The sequence below is a fragment of the Rutilus rutilus genome, assembly GCF_951802725.1.
Source record: "Rutilus rutilus genome assembly, chromosome: 17".
NCBI classification, from domain to species: Eukaryota; Metazoa; Chordata; class Actinopteri; order Cypriniformes; family Leuciscidae; genus Rutilus; species Rutilus rutilus.
In genome coordinates, this window is record NC_140230.1 from 6,817,155 (window position 1) to 6,834,334 (window position 17,180).

The 17,180-nt window shown below is 38.2% G+C and overlaps 1 protein-coding gene across 1 annotated transcript; it reads left to right on the forward strand.

The window, feature by feature from the left end:
* The first annotated feature begins 627 nt into the window (after positions 1-627).
* On the forward strand, positions 628-15,794 carry cyth2 (cytohesin 2). The gene is made up of 12 exons (XM_084384674.1): positions 628-818; positions 2,963-3,113; positions 3,574-3,640; positions 4,262-4,380; positions 4,800-4,880; positions 5,288-5,400; positions 5,852-6,000; positions 7,221-7,332; positions 12,535-12,611; positions 13,188-13,259; positions 13,406-13,560; positions 14,640-15,794. The coding sequence occupies exons 1-12, from the start codon at positions 752-754 to the stop codon at positions 14,725-14,727; spliced, it is 1,251 nt and encodes a 416-aa protein (XP_084240800.1). The 5' UTR covers positions 628-751; the 3' UTR covers positions 14,728-15,794.
* The last annotated feature ends 1,386 nt before the right edge of the window (positions 15,795-17,180 follow it).

A 17,180-nucleotide genomic window follows, 5' to 3' on the forward strand; every position in this document is an offset into this window, starting at 1 on the left:
GCTATACGTTATGTTATTACAATTAATTAATTATTATTGTATGATCATTTGTAAGAAAAAGAAAAGAACGCCACTTGATCCTATTTTCTGAACTAGGCTACTGATGCAAAACGTCTCATCACGCTTGTAATAGAAAACCTGTTATTGAGTTTTCATTAGGGCCTAAATGTTTTCTTCTTTACTATTTTAGCGCACAAGTTGTTACATGAGAACATCTAGTTTTTTTGTATGCCTTATTGTATTAAATAACTAGACTAGACGTAAATTAATAATAAGGCTATCCTATTTTGCGGCGGTGTTTTCAGTTTTGTACCTCTTTGAATTAAAATACTTGAAATGGGGTGGAGCAGAAGAAGGAGTTGATGGTGGTTATTGATTATTCATTTAAATTGATTGTCATGTTTACTGTTGGCGTTACAACGACCCTACTGTTACCTCGGTTGGTTGTAACATCATCATGTGTTAAAACTAATAGTTATCGCCTACTATTACGTACTTGACTACTAGTATCTAATAATAAGTCTATACTTTTAGAAACACATTTTTTGTCCACGAACCAAACAGAACCTGCCCTTACCAAGATGGCCGCATTTCCGGGTCTTTAAATTTCACTGGCTGTCTGACACTGGCGCAACTTCCGCTCTCAACTCCTCCTTTGTCTGAGCCCGATCGGTCCTCCGCCTAGTTATTTATTTATTTCATTTTCGTTTGTGGGGTATATTTTTATATATCCTTATCTCTCGGTTATTGAATGACATTCGATTCCGACACATATATGCCTAAAAGCAAAGCCCCCAAAATGGATGACCTGGACTACAGTAAGTAAAGCTGGTTTAGCGTTGTGTTCAGTGCCGCATCACGTACTGTTTTATATGAGCTTGAGAAATGCTTCACGTAGGAGGATGTTTTTGCTATTTTAAAGGGTTTAAACCAAATGTCATTATTTCGTTGTCACATCTGCAGCTTTAGTACATCATTAATCTGCCCGTCTCCAGTCATTGTTCTGGGTTCATTCATGTTCGGCCTCCTTCAGTTGTTTACATCTGTATCCTGTCTCTTTGCTTTTATCAGAGGCTGAATACATTCATAAATATCCTCATACAGAATACAGAAAATAAATACATACATGCATAAATTCATCATCATACATCTTTTGGGTGGCGTTATTGGATTTTAACAGTCATTCTTAAGCACAAACAGATTGGTCATAACTTAATTTTTTAGTCAATTATAAACTTAATGTAGGCACACAGAGTGAAATGCTTGTCATCTGTCATCATCAGTCTGTTGCACATTTAATTCTTCACTGGAAGATGTGTGGGAGGTCTATGTACAGTTAGACATAAAAGTCTGAAACCACATTGAAAATCTAGGATTTAAACAACAAAGAAACGTTTTGATAAAGCCATCAATTCTGTGTAACTAACCGTATGTACAGTCGTGGCCAAAAGTGATGACCGGAGAGGATATTTGTTTCAGTAAGTAAATGGATGTCAAGACAAGTCATCTAAATTTATATAGTGCTTTTTTACAATACAGATTGTTTCAAAACAGGAAAATAATGCAACAAAGATTGTTTTGGCTGTACAGCGTCTTTAGAAGAAAGTCAGTGTCCAGTTTAAGTTCAGTGCTGATTCATTTCCATTGTAGAAATCATTCATTTAGTTCATTTATCTATAGTTGCTCTGGACAAAAAAAACAGTGATGTCATTGTCCAGCTGAGTTCAGTTCTCATATAATGGTGTCAGTGCAGGCAGATCCATAATATATATGAATATTAAATGTCCCCAACTAAGCAAGCCATAGGCGACAGTGGCAAGGAACCCAAACTCCATCAGTGACAGAATGAAGAAGAAGAAGAAAAACACCTTGTGAGAAACCAGGCTCAGTCGCTCAGTTCTCCTCTGGCCAACGAGCGAACACCGTGTGATTATGATTCAGGCAGCGTTACAGGTCAGAAGTCAGATTGCAATCTGAACATTCAGAATATTCAATCCAGTTCCTTCTGGTTTATGATCGGAGTCATCACATCGGTATGGAGACGGTCACGGTCATGTGACTCTTAGCAGAGAGTCAAATGCTCTTCTGTTGAAGCTCAAGATGCTCTTTAGATCATCTCAGATCATTCTGGAGAACATGATCATCAGCTTTAGTTCATGTAGACCCAGTCCTGCTGTCATTGCAATCAGAGACACATGCAATATTGAGACCTTCTCAGATTCATGTTATTTAATCAACTTTCTTTTTAAAAAAAATGATTTTTTGGATGTATCTGTGTACAAATTTAGGATTTGCAAATGAAAAAAAATATATAGGTACAAATGACCCTGATATAGGGCCTAATCTGAATTTAGCATTAATATTGCTTTTTAATCATTAGCCTTTAGAATTTTCCTTACCGCTGAAATTACTTTGAAATGGGGTTGAGTTGGGTGAAAGGTTTGATGAGGTTGATATTTTTAAATTCATGTTCAAATTGTCACGCTGATAAAGTCAGTTTGTTTTGGAAAAATGTATTACAATAGAAGCTTTTAGACCCTATTGTGAAGCAGAAGCTAATAGTGTTTTTTTAAGTGAATCATTTGAGGGTTGGAGCTGATGATTGTGAACATGAGTATGTGTCTCTGCCTGCAGGCGTTGCTTTCTGAGCTTCTGCGGGTTTGGCTCAGGTTTGTCCTGGCTTGCTCTCTCTAAAGCTTCCAAACACCCACCGGTGTCGCAAGAGTCGTGTGTTACTCCACAGAGAACCTGAACGTAAACCTCTCCCGTGCAGCGCAGTGTCCCGAATCCTGATCACACTTCCATCTCGCATCATAAAGTGAATCATATTAGATGCAGGCCAGAGGAACGGGGGGGGGTGTTCGTGTTAAAGAAGCCTGGGTGGAGTGAACCGTCTTTTCAGTTCCTTTCCTATCCAAGTCCCTGTGACCTCATTTCGCCCCTCCTTTCTTTCTCTTCACAGTCCCAGCGGACCTGAGCCCAGAGGAGCGCTCCGAGCTGGAGGAGATCCGGCGCAGGAAAGGAGCGCTGATTCTGGAGATCCAGAGACTGAAAGAGGAGCTGAGAGAAGCCATTATAGAGGTGGAGGGGCTGGAGACCAGCACAGAGGGCAGGTTAGTCTTACATTTACATGCATTCATTAAGCAGACGCTTTTATCCACAAATGAGAGCAGTAGAAGCAGTTAAACTAACAATAGGACATCAATATGCAAGTGCTATGACCCTTCCCAGTTTTTTTTTATAAATAGATATATAATAGAATAGAAGAGGAAGTGTTAGTATTAATGCAGAAAAAGATGCAGGTTTAGTCTCAGGTTGTATTGTTGGGAATTCATGCAAGAATGGTTGGTATATTTGTTTTCTTTCTCCAATTTGCCTTCTCAGATAGATAACACTCAATAAAAGCACACACACACACACACACACGTTATCTCTGTGTGAACAGTGCAGTCATTGACATGAACTTGAACTCTCTTCATGCTGTGTGTTCAGTAGGTTCATTAAACACTCTACACTGAGGTGTTGTATTTCACACCTGAAAACAATATTGATCTCCTGTCTTTTACTTTATAGTAAAACGTTACAGAAGAGTCGACATGTGGCCATGGGCAGGAAAAAATTCAACATGGACCCGAAAAAGGTAAGCCATCCTAAAAGTGACGTTATAAAGTAATACAGCTCAGGATAACAGAAAGAAGAAATGTTGCCACTGTTTTCCAGCATTATTATCACAGTCACATTTTTTTTTTTATATGTTCATTAAATTTCTTTGAAAGAAGTCTCTAATGCTTACAAAACACTGCATTTGTTTATCTGGTCAGAGGTACAGTAATATAATGACTAAGAACTGTTTTTCATTGAAATATACTTTAAAAATGAACATTTTTCCTGTGAATTCAAAGCTTAAATACTCACATGATCCTTCAGAAATCATTCTAATATGATGATTTGCTGCTCAATTTCTGATTATTATCAATGGTGAAAACTTTGTGGTGCTTCATATTCTTGTGGAAACTGCAAAAAAAAATCTGGATTTTTTGATGAATAGAATGTTTAAAAGAACAGCATTTATTTGAGATAGAAATTGGAAGTTTTTTGATCAATTTAATACATCCTTGCTGAATAAAAGCCTTAACGTTTTGTGAAAGCACATAAATATGTTGCTAAAATATTTTAAGGACATTACGTGGCTGGACAATTTTGAATACAAGATAGATTTGAATCTTTTCTTCGTTTTTCCACATATGTTCCTCTTTCGCAGGGCATTGTGTTCCTAGTGGAGAATGAGCTTCTCAGACACACTTCAGAGGACATTGCTCAGTTCCTGTACAAAGGAGAAGGACTCAATAAAACTGCAATAGGAGACTATTTGGGTGAAAGGTACTTTGCACTTCAACTGCATTATATCAGTGATTTATTTATTTATTTATTTATTTGTGACTGTAAGAAAAAGAAGTACAATAACATATAAGATAAGCATGTGCAAAATTAAATTTTTGTTTCAAATCAGTTTCAAAGCAGAGAGGGTTTAAAGGGATATTTCACGCGAATATGAAAATTAGCCCATGATTTACTCATGGAGTCATATGCACCTAGGATGGCTTGAGTAAATCATGGGGTCATTTTCATTTTTGGGTGAACTAACCGTTTAACTTTGCAAACGGTCTCTAACAGCTAAAGCAACAAGCATATTTAAACTACTGATTTATAATATCATTATAATAGATCAGTGATTTAAACAGAGATTTTGTTAATATTGTTAATACATTTCTCTCTCTCTCTCTCTCTCTCTCTTTCAGAGATGACTTCAATATTAAAGTATTGCAGGCTTTTGTTGATCTTCACGAATTCACAGATCTGAACTTGGTACAAGCTCTTCGGTAAATCAGCAACTTTAACCTTTGTGACTTTCCTCGGTGTTATTTTAGTTTTTTTTAAGTTTTTATTAATATTTTTATATATTTTTGTAGCTTTTTAGGTTTAATCAATTCTCATTTCAGTTAGTTTTATTTACAGTTAATAATTTTAGTACTTAAATACACTTAAACTTATTTCAGTTTATTGCCAAGACAACATTTCTAATAATAATTTAACTAATATTTACATTTTATTTTATTTCAGCTTTATTTCAGTGAACATTTTTAGTTAACGAAAATAACCCTGACTGATCTAGGAACATGTTCATTTTCTATTGGGGCTTTTTGTATGCAAAACAGTTTCAAGTATTCACGTGTTACCGTGTTGTGCTTGCCTTCATGGTGCGTCTGTCTATTTGTGCTCAATGCAGGCAGTTTCTGTGGAGTTTCCGCTTGCCAGGCGAGGCTCAGAAAATCGACAGGATGATGGAGGCCTTTGCACAGAGATACTGTCACTGCAATCCTGGAGTCTTCCAGAGCACAGGTCTCACACACACACACACAGAGCTCATAAGGCTTTCATCAACATGTACACTAGCTGTTCTTTTGATCACAACATATAATGGGTCACATTTGTGTTATTTCATCATTTTGATTCTAAGATTCTCAGAATAGTCATAATTGAGTAAGTGTGTCTGGTTAAGGTTATGGGTCTTTTCCACTGCACGGTACGGCTTGGTACGGCTCACTTAAATAGTACCACCTCTGTTGAGGTTCCAAGCGAGCCGAACCGATACTGAAATGTGACGTGTAAACACTGCAGATCACTGATTGGTCAGAGAGGATCGTCACTACCAGCGTCATTGGATTTGCGTCACGAGACGCCGAACCCGAACAAACAAACGTCTTCGTCTCGCAGTGAAAAACATCCACACGCTGAGAATCGAGAACACCAGTCCATCTCTCAGTCCTTAAACTCTGTCTTGTCCCCGCAGACACCTGCTACGTGCTGTCGTTTTCCATCATCATGTTGAACACTAGTCTGCACAACCCCAATGTGCGGGACAAGCCCACAGTGGAGCGCTTCATCACCATGAACAGAGGCATCAATGACGGGGGAGATTTACCTGAGGATCTGCTCAGAGTGAGTGTGAACATCTCATTATGACTTGGCTGATTAGTATATTGTAATAAAAAATAATGCAAATGAATGACTTCAGCAGAGCCCTATGGAATCCAGTCATAAAAACAGAATTTAATAGAAGTAACACAAAATGTCACAGAATTTGACAAATTAGATTAATAAATCAAAAGTCTTCTCTGCATTTCTCTTCTCTAGCTTGCTTTCTAATGTAGTTGTCAAATAAGCCTAGTATTTTATATTACAAATATTGTTGGCTTTTTGATGAATTGCATAATGCGGAACAGTTATTCAAATCTTGATACGGACCAGTGTGTGAATATTAAATTGCAAAAAGACTGCTATTGAAGTCCGCATGTTCTATGGGTCTCTGTGTGACACTGTGTGAATGTACGTCTCAAAGTAATAATAATAATAGTATTATTAAAATTATTAAAACTTTATTGTATGGAATATCACACAATTTTAACAGTAAGCCTCTTTTGTGCAGCATTTTATTTGTCAAAAAATAAAAGAAATAGTTCATTTTCTATTTATTACTTTTTAAAAGATTCATTAATGCTTTATGCTTTCATTTGATTACCACTGTTTTTGATACATTTTTCATAAATCCAGCTTAATTTAAAGGTATAGCGGAGGATTTTTTACTTCCGGGTGGATCACCTATACTATTGGTCCTCCTAATTGTCAATCATTCTGGTGAATCAATCAAACTTATTCAAAAAGTGGAGAGGGCGGGTCTTATCTAAAATTTGGAAAGATCCTCCACTATACCTTTAAATAAGCAACACAGATTTTCTGAAAAATGGGGCACATTATTGTAAAATTTTTATTAAATGTTAAATGTTTTATTTATTCAATTGTTTAGACATGCTTTTTGATTTATTAAAATTTATTCAAGCCATAAAAAAAACAAGAAGTTAAAACGGAAAACAGAATTTAGAAATAATAAAACAGAATTTGGGAGTGGAAATAAAATGAATTTCATAGGGCCCTAAGAATGTTATGTTTTTTTTTAAATCTTTTAATAAATTGTTAAATTATGTAGGTTTCACGAGCTCAATAAATTAGACCTGCTTTTTTATTACAAAAAATTACTCTACTTACTATGTTGCTTCAAATTGCTGTCAGTGTGAACGACCCTTGAGTGTTTCAAGGCCTTTTTAATAATGATAACTATTCACATTGAATGCTTTTATAAACAATGTGAGCGTTCTCTTCAGAATCTGTATGACAGCATTAAGAACGAGCCTTTTAAGATCCCAGAGGATGATGGGAATGACCTGACGCACACTTTCTTCAACCCTGACAGAGAAGGCTGGCTCCTCAAGCTGGGTGAGTCCCTCCTGACGTGCGCCAGGAGAGTTTCTGTTTAACCAAAATCGTTGGAAGGGTCTCTATCATTGCCATTGCATGATATTCTATTTCATTGCAGCGCTTTGCACTTTTTTTTCTCCTTAAAACAAAAAACCCAAGCGAAACATCACTTCTGATTTCGAAGATTTACTTTCTTTCTGCATGGCGAGCTCTGTGATCTCTCAAGCACTAAAGGCTTTTGAATCTTTTTCCCTCTCCCTGTGTCTCCCTCTCCTCTCTCTTTCTGTTTCCTGTGATCCGTCCCCCCGTTCCCTTTTTCCGATCTCTTCTGGCTCCTGCTCTGCTTGACCTGTGATTTCTCTGCCGCTGCTGGGGCTGTTCACCCTTCAGGAGGTACGTACAGCCTTACTAGAACAACTCGTAGAGAAAGACCGCTTAGATTAGGACACAATGATCTTATTAGAGCATTATTATTATTGTAGTGATTGTGCTTCAGACATGACTGATTCATGTGTGTTGTTGCAGAGAGGAGAGCTGTTACTTTACTATGTAATCATGGCCGGTTGCATAAACTGCTTAGGCTAGTCTTAAAAGTTAGTCATCTAATTTTTTCCTTCAAGACTGGTGCTAACTTTTTAAAGTTTAAAGTTACATAAAAGGGTAGATCGGGCTAATTTGAATCAGAAAAGTAAGACAAAAAGTGATTACCTCTTGACTAATTTCTAGTTGGCCAAATTAGTTCTTAAAGGGATACTTCACCGATTAGCATTAAGCTTTGTATCAGTAGAAACCCGGTAGTATTTTCGAGTGACCGTGCTTCCCTCCCTCATGTCCCCCTGAGACGAGAGATTTCTGCATTGTGTGTCTGGAAAAAAAACTCTGGTGTCGCAAAAATCGTCATTCAGCTCATCAGAGGCTTTTCTGTCCAGAGGCGAGAGACTACAGCCAGTAGGAGGAGCTCGTCCCGCATGTGTTCAACCCGCCCATAGGGGGATCTCACCATAAAATGGCATCTGTTCAGTTTCGAGTCGACTAGTAGCCTAGTTGTATAATTTCTTCTGATACTGCCCTCTGTAACCGGTAGGCGTGGCTTGGGAGTGGCCTCGTAGGGCAGCGAAGCAAGTGCATTCTGGGAGTTGTTGTCTTTCATCCACATGAGCCAAAAATAAATTTTCTGGCTTTTCTCAGTCTAGAAGGCACCAACTTCTAAAATAATTTCACATTTCTACTGCATAAATGACCCAATTTAAATACACATTCATCTTTCCAGCGGTTAAATATACCTTTAAGACACAGTCTTAACATAGTGGCTAAGTTTATGCAACTGGCGCCAGTAGTGATGGGTACTTTCGAAGCACTGCTTCATGAACATTGCGAATCATTAGTTTCAAACCAGTGATTCGGAGCATGTATCAAACTGGCAAAGTGACGTGATTTCGGTAAACAAGGAATTGTACGGAATTCCAATGGTTCACCACTAGGGTCGATCTGTGAGAACCATGAACCAGTGTCTATAGTTTTGACCTCATCTCTGATCAGTCAGTGTTATAATTCTGTAGAGATTTTCAATGGCTAAGTTTATTATAAAAGAAGGAAGAGTTGTAGTTTCTTATTGATTAACCAAGCTCTCCATAAAACAAACAAAACAAGCCCTACAAATTCATAAAATAACACACTTTCAATAAAACATTTGCAGTTGGTTTGTAAAAAGTGCATGCTTGTTTGGGTTGTGTTAACGTTGCATTTACACAATTCTGACCTGCAGGAGTCATCAGCATGTGGGTAATTCAAAAGTGAATTATTTTACATAGCAATTGGTTTAGCTGATTCGAAGTTTCGAAAAGCTTAGCTTGTACTATCACTAATGACCAGACCATAAAATAAGGGGCAAAAACCCTCATAGACCTGAAAAGTGACCTACCTCTCACATACACTATATGGACAAATGTATTGAGGGACACTTCTTAATTATTGAATTCAGGTGCTTCAATCGGACCCATTGCCACAGGTGTATAAAATGAAGCACCCAGCCACACAGTCGGCATTTACAATCATTTGTGGAAAAATGTCGTTCTAAAGAGCTCAGTGAATTCAAGCGTGGTACTGTGATAGGATGCCACTTTTGCAATTAGTCCGTTCATGAAATGTCATCCCTGCTAGATATTCCACGGTCAACTAGTGATGGGAAGTCCGGCTCTTTTCAAAGATTGGCTCTTTTGGCTCGGCTCCCAAATGGCTATTCATTTAGTATCACTCGGACTTCTATTTTAGCCTAATTTAGCAATTGTGACTGATTTGTGTGTTGGTAAGCAATTTTTTATTCAGTGGTTTCATAAAAGCCTTATTTTTATGATTTTTTTCGTTACAAAAAAAATACAGTTACTATTATTCGACATTTCAATAAAACTTCAATATCAGATGCCTCAGTCTGTCCGCCCATGTGATTGGCCGCATGGCGTGCCCATCCAAAAAAAAGTCCCGGCCCTGCCTGCGGCCCTCCCCGAACGGGAGTCGGCTCTTCTCGTTCGCTACAAAGAATCGGCTCTTAGAGCCAGCTCGTTCGCGAACGACACATCACTACGGTCAACTGTAAGTAGTATTTTTGGAAAGTGGAAGTGTTTAGGAACAACAGCAGCTCAGCCACGAAGCGGAAGACCATGTAATGTCACCGAGTGCGGAGGCTCATGGTGTGTACAAGTCTCCGACGCTCTGCTGATTCCATAGCTGAAGAGTTCCAAACATCCATTAATACCAGCACAAAAACTGTGCGGCGGGAGCTTCGTGGAATGAGTTTCCATGGCCGAGCAGCTTCATGCAAGGTAACATCACCAAGTACAATGTCAAGCGTTGTATGCAGTGGTGTAAAGCACACCGCATCTAGACTCTGGAGCAGTGGAAACAATATTCTCTGGAGTGACGAATCACACTTCTCTGTTTGGAAGTATGATGGGCGAGTCTGGGTTTGGCGGATGCCTGCCTGACTGAAATGTGATGTTTTTCAGTGGTTGGGCTAAGCCACTTACTTCCAGTGAAGGGAAAACATAATGCTTCAGCATACCAAGGCATTTTAGACAATGCAGTGCTTCCAACTTTGTGGGAAGAGTTTAGGGAAGGCCCTTTTCTATTCCAGCATGACTAAGGTTCATAAAGGCATGGTTGGATGAGTTTGGTGTGGAGGAACTTGACTGACCCACACAGAGTCAAGTCAAGTCAAGTCATCTTCATTTATATAGCGCTTTTAACAACGTAGATTGTTTCAAAGCAGCTTCACAGAGATAAGCGTATAATTTAAGGTAACAGAGATTGTTTTGGCTTTATAGCAGAGTTAAGTTATTTTCCATCTAAAGTTAGTTTTGATTGATTTGCTTCCGTCGCAACGATCATTTGTTATTAAATTAGGGGCCGCTAAGACGACACCATTCTCTCTACACAGACTTTAAACGCGAACCTGTGAGAAACGCTGATGGCGTTCACATGCGCATTTAGAATGGGTTCTATAGTTATGTGCATTTGAAAATACGCAGGTTTGGAATTCCCTACAAGCCAAGCCTAAACAAAGTACTTGTCTTTCCTTATAAATTTTGATAAAGAATTTTATTTTATTTTGTTGCTTTGGGGTAGGAACGCGAAAAAAAATTTCCCGACAACGCCTTATCTGTATAGTGGTAGAGGGATCCTCCATAGGGAGAGACTAGTTGGCACTTCAGCACTGCGTTGTCATCGGTCCAGGCGAAGGTCCTTCATCAGATCTGGAAACGGCCTGGATCCGGCAGGCTGCAGGAAAACCTCGGGATAAACACAGACACTAAAATTAGCGTAGATGCCATTCTTCTCATGATGTAACGAGTACATCAGGAGTTATGGGAAGTGTTCCCGGTTCCGGCTGACCTAATCTATGCAGCCTAACATTAAATTATAGAAGTCTATAATGTATTATGTGAATGCTAGGTCAAAGAGATGTGTTTTTAGTCTAGCTTTGAACTGACAGAGTGTGTCTGCTTCCCGGACAATGGTAGGAAGACTGTTCCAGAGTTTTGGTGCTAAATAGGAAAAGGATCTACCGCCAGCAGTCGATTTTGATATTCTAGGTATTAGTAACTGGCCGGAATTTTGAGATCGCAATAGACGTGACGGACTATAATGCGTTAAGAGCTCGCTCAAGTACTGCGGAGCTAAACCATTTAGTGCTTTGTAAGTAATCAGCAATATTTTAAAATTGATGCGATGTTTAATAGGGAGCCAATGCAGTTTTGACAGAACTGGGCTAATATGGTCATACTTCCTGGTTCTGGTAAGAACTCGAGCTGCTGCGTTTTGAACCAGCTGTAGTTTGTTTATTAAGCGTGCAGGGCAACCACCCAGTAGAGCATTACAATAATCTAGCCTTGAGGTCATGAACGCATGGACTAATTGTTCCGCATTTGTCAATGAGAGCATATGGCGTAATTTAGATATATTTTTATGATGGAAAAATGCAGTTTTACAGATACTAGACACGTGACTTTCAAATGAAAGATTGGTATCAAAGAGCACACCCAGGTTCCTAACCGACGACGAAGACTTAACAGAGCAGCCATCGAGTGTTGAGCCCATGACCTCAACCCAATTGAACACCTTGATGAACTGAAACGGAGATTGCAAGCCAGGCCCTCTCGTCCAACATCAGTGCCTGACCTCACACATGCTCTACTGGATGAATGGGCAAAACATTCCCACAGAAACACTCTGGAAAGCCTTCCCAGAAGAGTGGAAACTGTTAGAACTGCAAAATCCTGTTAGAATTTAGAATGCAGTGTCATGATAGTCCCTGTTGGTGTAATGGTCAGGTGTCCCAAAACTCCAGATAGAATATAGTGTATATTCTCGTAGAGCTTTGAGGCTGTGAGCTCTTTTGACTTTTACCTCTACATAACCACCTAGCAACCAACCAGAACACAAAAGAAGTGTAATTGTACTCAGGCAACCACTCCCAATACACTGGCATCTTGATTTTGCACTAGCAAACATCACTTACCAATCTTCAGAAAATGTACAAATCTTGTAAAGTTAGTTTAGTAGGAATTTAGTTGGGTTTTTCAAGGTTTTCACTCTACTAATAATATAATGTGTAGAGATTTCTTGCTGTGTCTGTGCAGTTTCATTCGCAGGCTGACACAGAGGAAATGTTATGTTTAAAAAGCCTGTCTTACATCTCTAATCCAGTGTAATGATCATTCTCAGGAGGTCGTGTGAAAACATGGAAGAGACGGTGGTTCATTCTGACAGATAACTGCCTCTATTACTTCGAGTACACAACAGTAAGTCAGTCAAAAATAGCAATATTTCATCTTAATACACAGCTCTTTGTAATACTTTGTATAAAATAATTGTGTATAATGGCTTTATATAACAAGTAAATGTAAATATCTTATTAAGCAGGATAATGAATTGGACAGTCAATTATAGTTCATTGTACAAAATAATTTGACCCGAGAATGCTGCAGTTGACCAATCAGAATAAGATATTCTAGAGAGCCATGTAATAATTGTTTGTACTGCATATTATTAGCATTAAATTGATCAAAAGTGATAGTAAAGACATTTGTGACAAAATATTTATATTTCAAATAAATAACATTTTGAACTTTCTATTTATGAAAGAATTTTTAAAAATGCATCACAGTTTCCACAGAAATATAAAGCAGCACAACTGTTTCAACAGTGATAATAATCAGAAATGTTTCTTTAGCAACAAATCAGCATATTAGAATGATTTCTGAAGGATCATGTGACACTGAAGACTGGAGTAATGATGCTGAAAATTCATCTTTGATTGAATTGACCCCTGATGGGAAGTTCTGACTGATTTATTGAGTGATTGTGTGTGTCTTTAGGACAAGGAGCCCAGAGGCATCATACCATTGGAGAACCTGAGCATTCGAGAGGTCGAAGATCCCAGAAAGCCAGTAAGCCAAATGCACCTAATCAAATACAATTTCCATGATAATTTTCATATATCAACGACAGATTATTTTATTTGCCATTAGGGCTGGGCAGTATATCGAAAAGGGTTTGTGTGCTGTTTGTTCATGGTGTTGTTTTTTGTGTGCAGAACTGTTTTGAGCTGTACATCCCTAATAACCGCGGGCAGCTGATTAAAGCGTGCAAGACCGAGGCCGATGGACGTGTGGTGGAGGGGAACCACATGGTGTACCGGATCTCAGCTCCCACCCCAGAGGAGAAGGACGAATGGATACACAGCATCAAGTGAGTAAACGGCAGAATGAAGATCTCAGAGGACAAGGCATTCGAAAGAGTGAAGAACTATTCACACCAAGAGCGACCTGACAAAGGGGCTCAAATGCTGTAAAAATATTCACACTGATGGCAGTGCAAGTTTTTATCAGCCTCTGACAAATATTTGCGTACTTATCTGAAGTATATTTGCATTTCCTGAGGGGGAATAGCAGTGTATATGCTAGTGTACTCCTCAGGGTACAAAAATAACGGATAACAAATATTTGAAATGTAAATTTTGTGCTCCTAAGCCTTTCAATATGTTCCTCCCCAACATGTTTAGCCTGTCTTACATGAAACAATAGTCAGAAAAAGCTTTTTTTTTTTTTGAACAGTTTATTGAACCTTTAGACAAGAAAAAAAAAAAAAAGTGTTTTCTGAGTATCATAATGCGTCAGGCTTTTATGGCTCATATAGTATGATTTAGTGAGAATAATGGAGCTCATACTAGAGGAGGAAAAACAGCTCAGTTTTATTCAGAGGCCCAAAAATGTGACATTTGTTGCAGATGCAGATATTTGTATGGTTAAGATGAAATTCTGATTGCTTGTACTGTAAATCAATGAGATCTTTATACCAGTATGGCAGACACTTACATAAAATAATATCAGTTTTCCCTCTATATCTCCCAATAATATGTCTTGGTGGTAAGATGATTTTGTGATCAAAGCTCTGTAGTTTTAAAAACACATAATGCAATGCAGTACAATGATGATTGAGAGATGAACAAATTAACGTTCCTCAAAATCCTGATGGATCATATTTGATACTCACAATTTAATATGATTTTTATAAAAAAATGATGTATGGATAATCAAGTAAACCTAAGTTGTTTCAGTCCAGTAAGTGTTCATCTTGAAATATCACTAACAATATAAAAGCTATACTTTGTGCTGTGAAGTAGATTGTGCGCAACAGTTTTTTTTTTTTATCATTTGAAATGTGTATAAAATGATACAAGTAGGCATTATAGGGTCAAATAGGAAATCTATGCTAACTCTGCAAATAAGAGCATGTATCTTGATCCTGATCTTCTGTTTTCGGTGCAGATCTGCTGTGAGCGTCGACCCCTTCTACGAGATGCTTGCAGCCAGGAAGAAACGCATTTCCCTAAAGAAGAAGGAGGAGCAACCCTAGAAATCCTCCATTTCTCCTCCATCCTTCCAAACACTCCATCCATTCTCTGAGAAACCAATGATACTTCATTAAGGTAGCTCTTGTCCTCTCATCAGAAGAATCCATAATGCTGGTTTTATGGAGAGATGGATGTCGTTGGGGAAACCTGAACGTCATCATCTTTGGTTTGGATTTAGGTGGTCTGGACTGCACAATTACCCATCTCTAATGTTATACCTTCTTACCACACTTGTACACTACACAGTGTTATTCACCATCACTCTAGTTTGTAGTCCCACACTATATCACGCTGACATTCCATAGACCTTCACCGACAAACATAACACTCATAAATCTGCATAATTCTCCATCCTCACCTCACCACTGACAGCGCTCTCACATTCGGTGGCTTCTGACCGCCATTACTGCTATTTCCAGCATTTTACTGTGAAGTTCTTACACATACAGGGTAGATGACCAACCAGCCTGATGTATTCTTCATCACCTCCATCATCAGGGACAGATTCAACCGAGCCTTTAGCAGAAATGAGCAGGAAGTTTCGTTCTCACTGAAGGCTTTTGTTATTGGTTTACTGGGTCTATCTGCTACCTGTCTTAGTTAATTTATCTACACTGACACTATTTATCTCTTACTCGTTTGAGTTTATTTACATGTTATAAATGAAGATGTAAATGAAGGTCATTGCTGTTCACACTACATATCAAGACTGAGTCAAGCATATCCAATCAGTTATTTTTAGACTAATATTGGTATATATAGGATAATAATGGTATAGGCCACGTGATAAACCTGCCGGTGATGTCATTTCCAGTGCACAACTATATTGAACTTCACTGACCCATCAAAGCATCTGTAGAAACACATCTCATTGAATGCGAGTCCTTAAATGAGCTCCTCCACCTTTGAGAAAAGAGCCTTAAAAGTCCCCACAGCCCTGTTTCTGAATGTTCTTACTAGTGTTTCAACTAAACCAACTGGGTTTAAACTGATAACTCAACCACTGGTGCTGCAAAACTGTTTCTTGGGCGGGAATCTCATGAAAATATGTCCAGATTATATTGTACACTAAGAAGAAAAACTAATTTTCAAGATTGTTTTTTAAATTTAATTTATTTGCCCTTAACTAAGCACATTTCCCTCCAAATGCATCCAGATGTTTGGCGGAATTAAATCTAATTTTGGTAACATTTTACAATCGGGTCACATTTGTTAAAGGGTTATATTGTTAAGGGTTCTGTAGTTATTTACTCACACTCGTGTCGTTCCAAACCCGTAAGACTTTCGTTCATCTTCAGAACACAATTGAAGATATTTTTGATGAAATCTGAGAGATTTCGTTCCTGCCATTGACAGCAACGCAACTGCCACTTTGATGCTTCAAAAAGTTAAGAGATCGTAAAACTAAACCATATGAATTGAGCGGTTCAAATTTTCTGAAGATACACAATCGCTTTATTTGATGAACAGATTGAATTTAGTCTTTTATTCACTTATAAACACTGATCAACTCACAACTCAAGCATGTTTGCTTCATGTGCAAGAACTAATGAGGTTCATTTTTGCGTGTTAATTATTTACGGTTGAGCTTCTGTTCATCATATAAAGCGATCGAGTCTCTTCAGAAAATGTGATTCATATGGATTAGTTTTACAATCTCTTCATGAACTGTTTGAAGCGTGAAGTGGTAGTTGCGTAGCTGTCAATGGATGGACAGAAATCTCAGATTTCATCAAAAAGATCTTCATTTGTGTTCTGAAGACGAACGAAAGTTTTACGGGTTTGGACAGCCCGATCTCATCCCAAGGCGTCATATACTGACGCTTTTGACATTTCGTCTACATCCAACGCACATGGCACCCTTTAGCGTCAATATGAGACGCAGATAGATATGGGCCAGAAGGCGCCTCCTAGCGGTCTAACCCTAACCCTACCCTAGACCTAAACCTACCCATAACCGAACAAAGCTATCTGCGTCTCATATTGACGCTAAAGGGTGCCATGTGCGTTGGATGTAGACGAAATGTCAAAAGTGTCAGTATATGACGCCCTAGGATGAGAATGCGTTGGTTTGAAACGACACGAGCGAGAGTAAATAATGATATTCTTTTAATATTTTGAGCATTAAATTATGTCAATAAATATTAACTAAGATTAATAAATGCGATAGAAGTATTGTTCATTGTTAATTAGTGTTAACTAATAACAAATGAGACCTTATTGTAAAGTGTTAACCTAATTTCTTTTGAATTTGGGATGAAATTTGACATGATCTTGACAGGTTTGGTGAGATTCGGTGTCATTACAAGCAAACCGTCTCGATTGGCCTTTCAGAATGTGTGTTTGCCAAAGCAGAGGAAGACTGCTGTGTCTGCTGCTTAATGCATGAAAAAGATGGTTTAATATAATTCCTGATCCTAAAATATGTGCCAGACGTACTTGTATTGTTATTTGT

What these genes read in the sequence shown, in the direction of transcription:
- cyth2 (XM_084384674.1), top strand. Translation starts at nt 752, where the DNA reads ATGACATTCGATTCCGACACATATATGCCTAAAAGCAAAGCCCCCAAA. An exon ending in AGGCTGGCTCCTCAAGCTGG is followed by an intron (nt 7,333 to 12,534) that starts GTGAGTCCCTCC and finishes GATCATTCTCAG; the next exon opens with GAGGTCGTGTGAAAACATGG. An exon ending in GAATGGATACACAGCATCAA is followed by an intron (nt 13,561 to 14,639) that starts GTGAGTAAACGG and finishes TTTTCGGTGCAG; the next exon opens with ATCTGCTGTGAGCGTCGACC.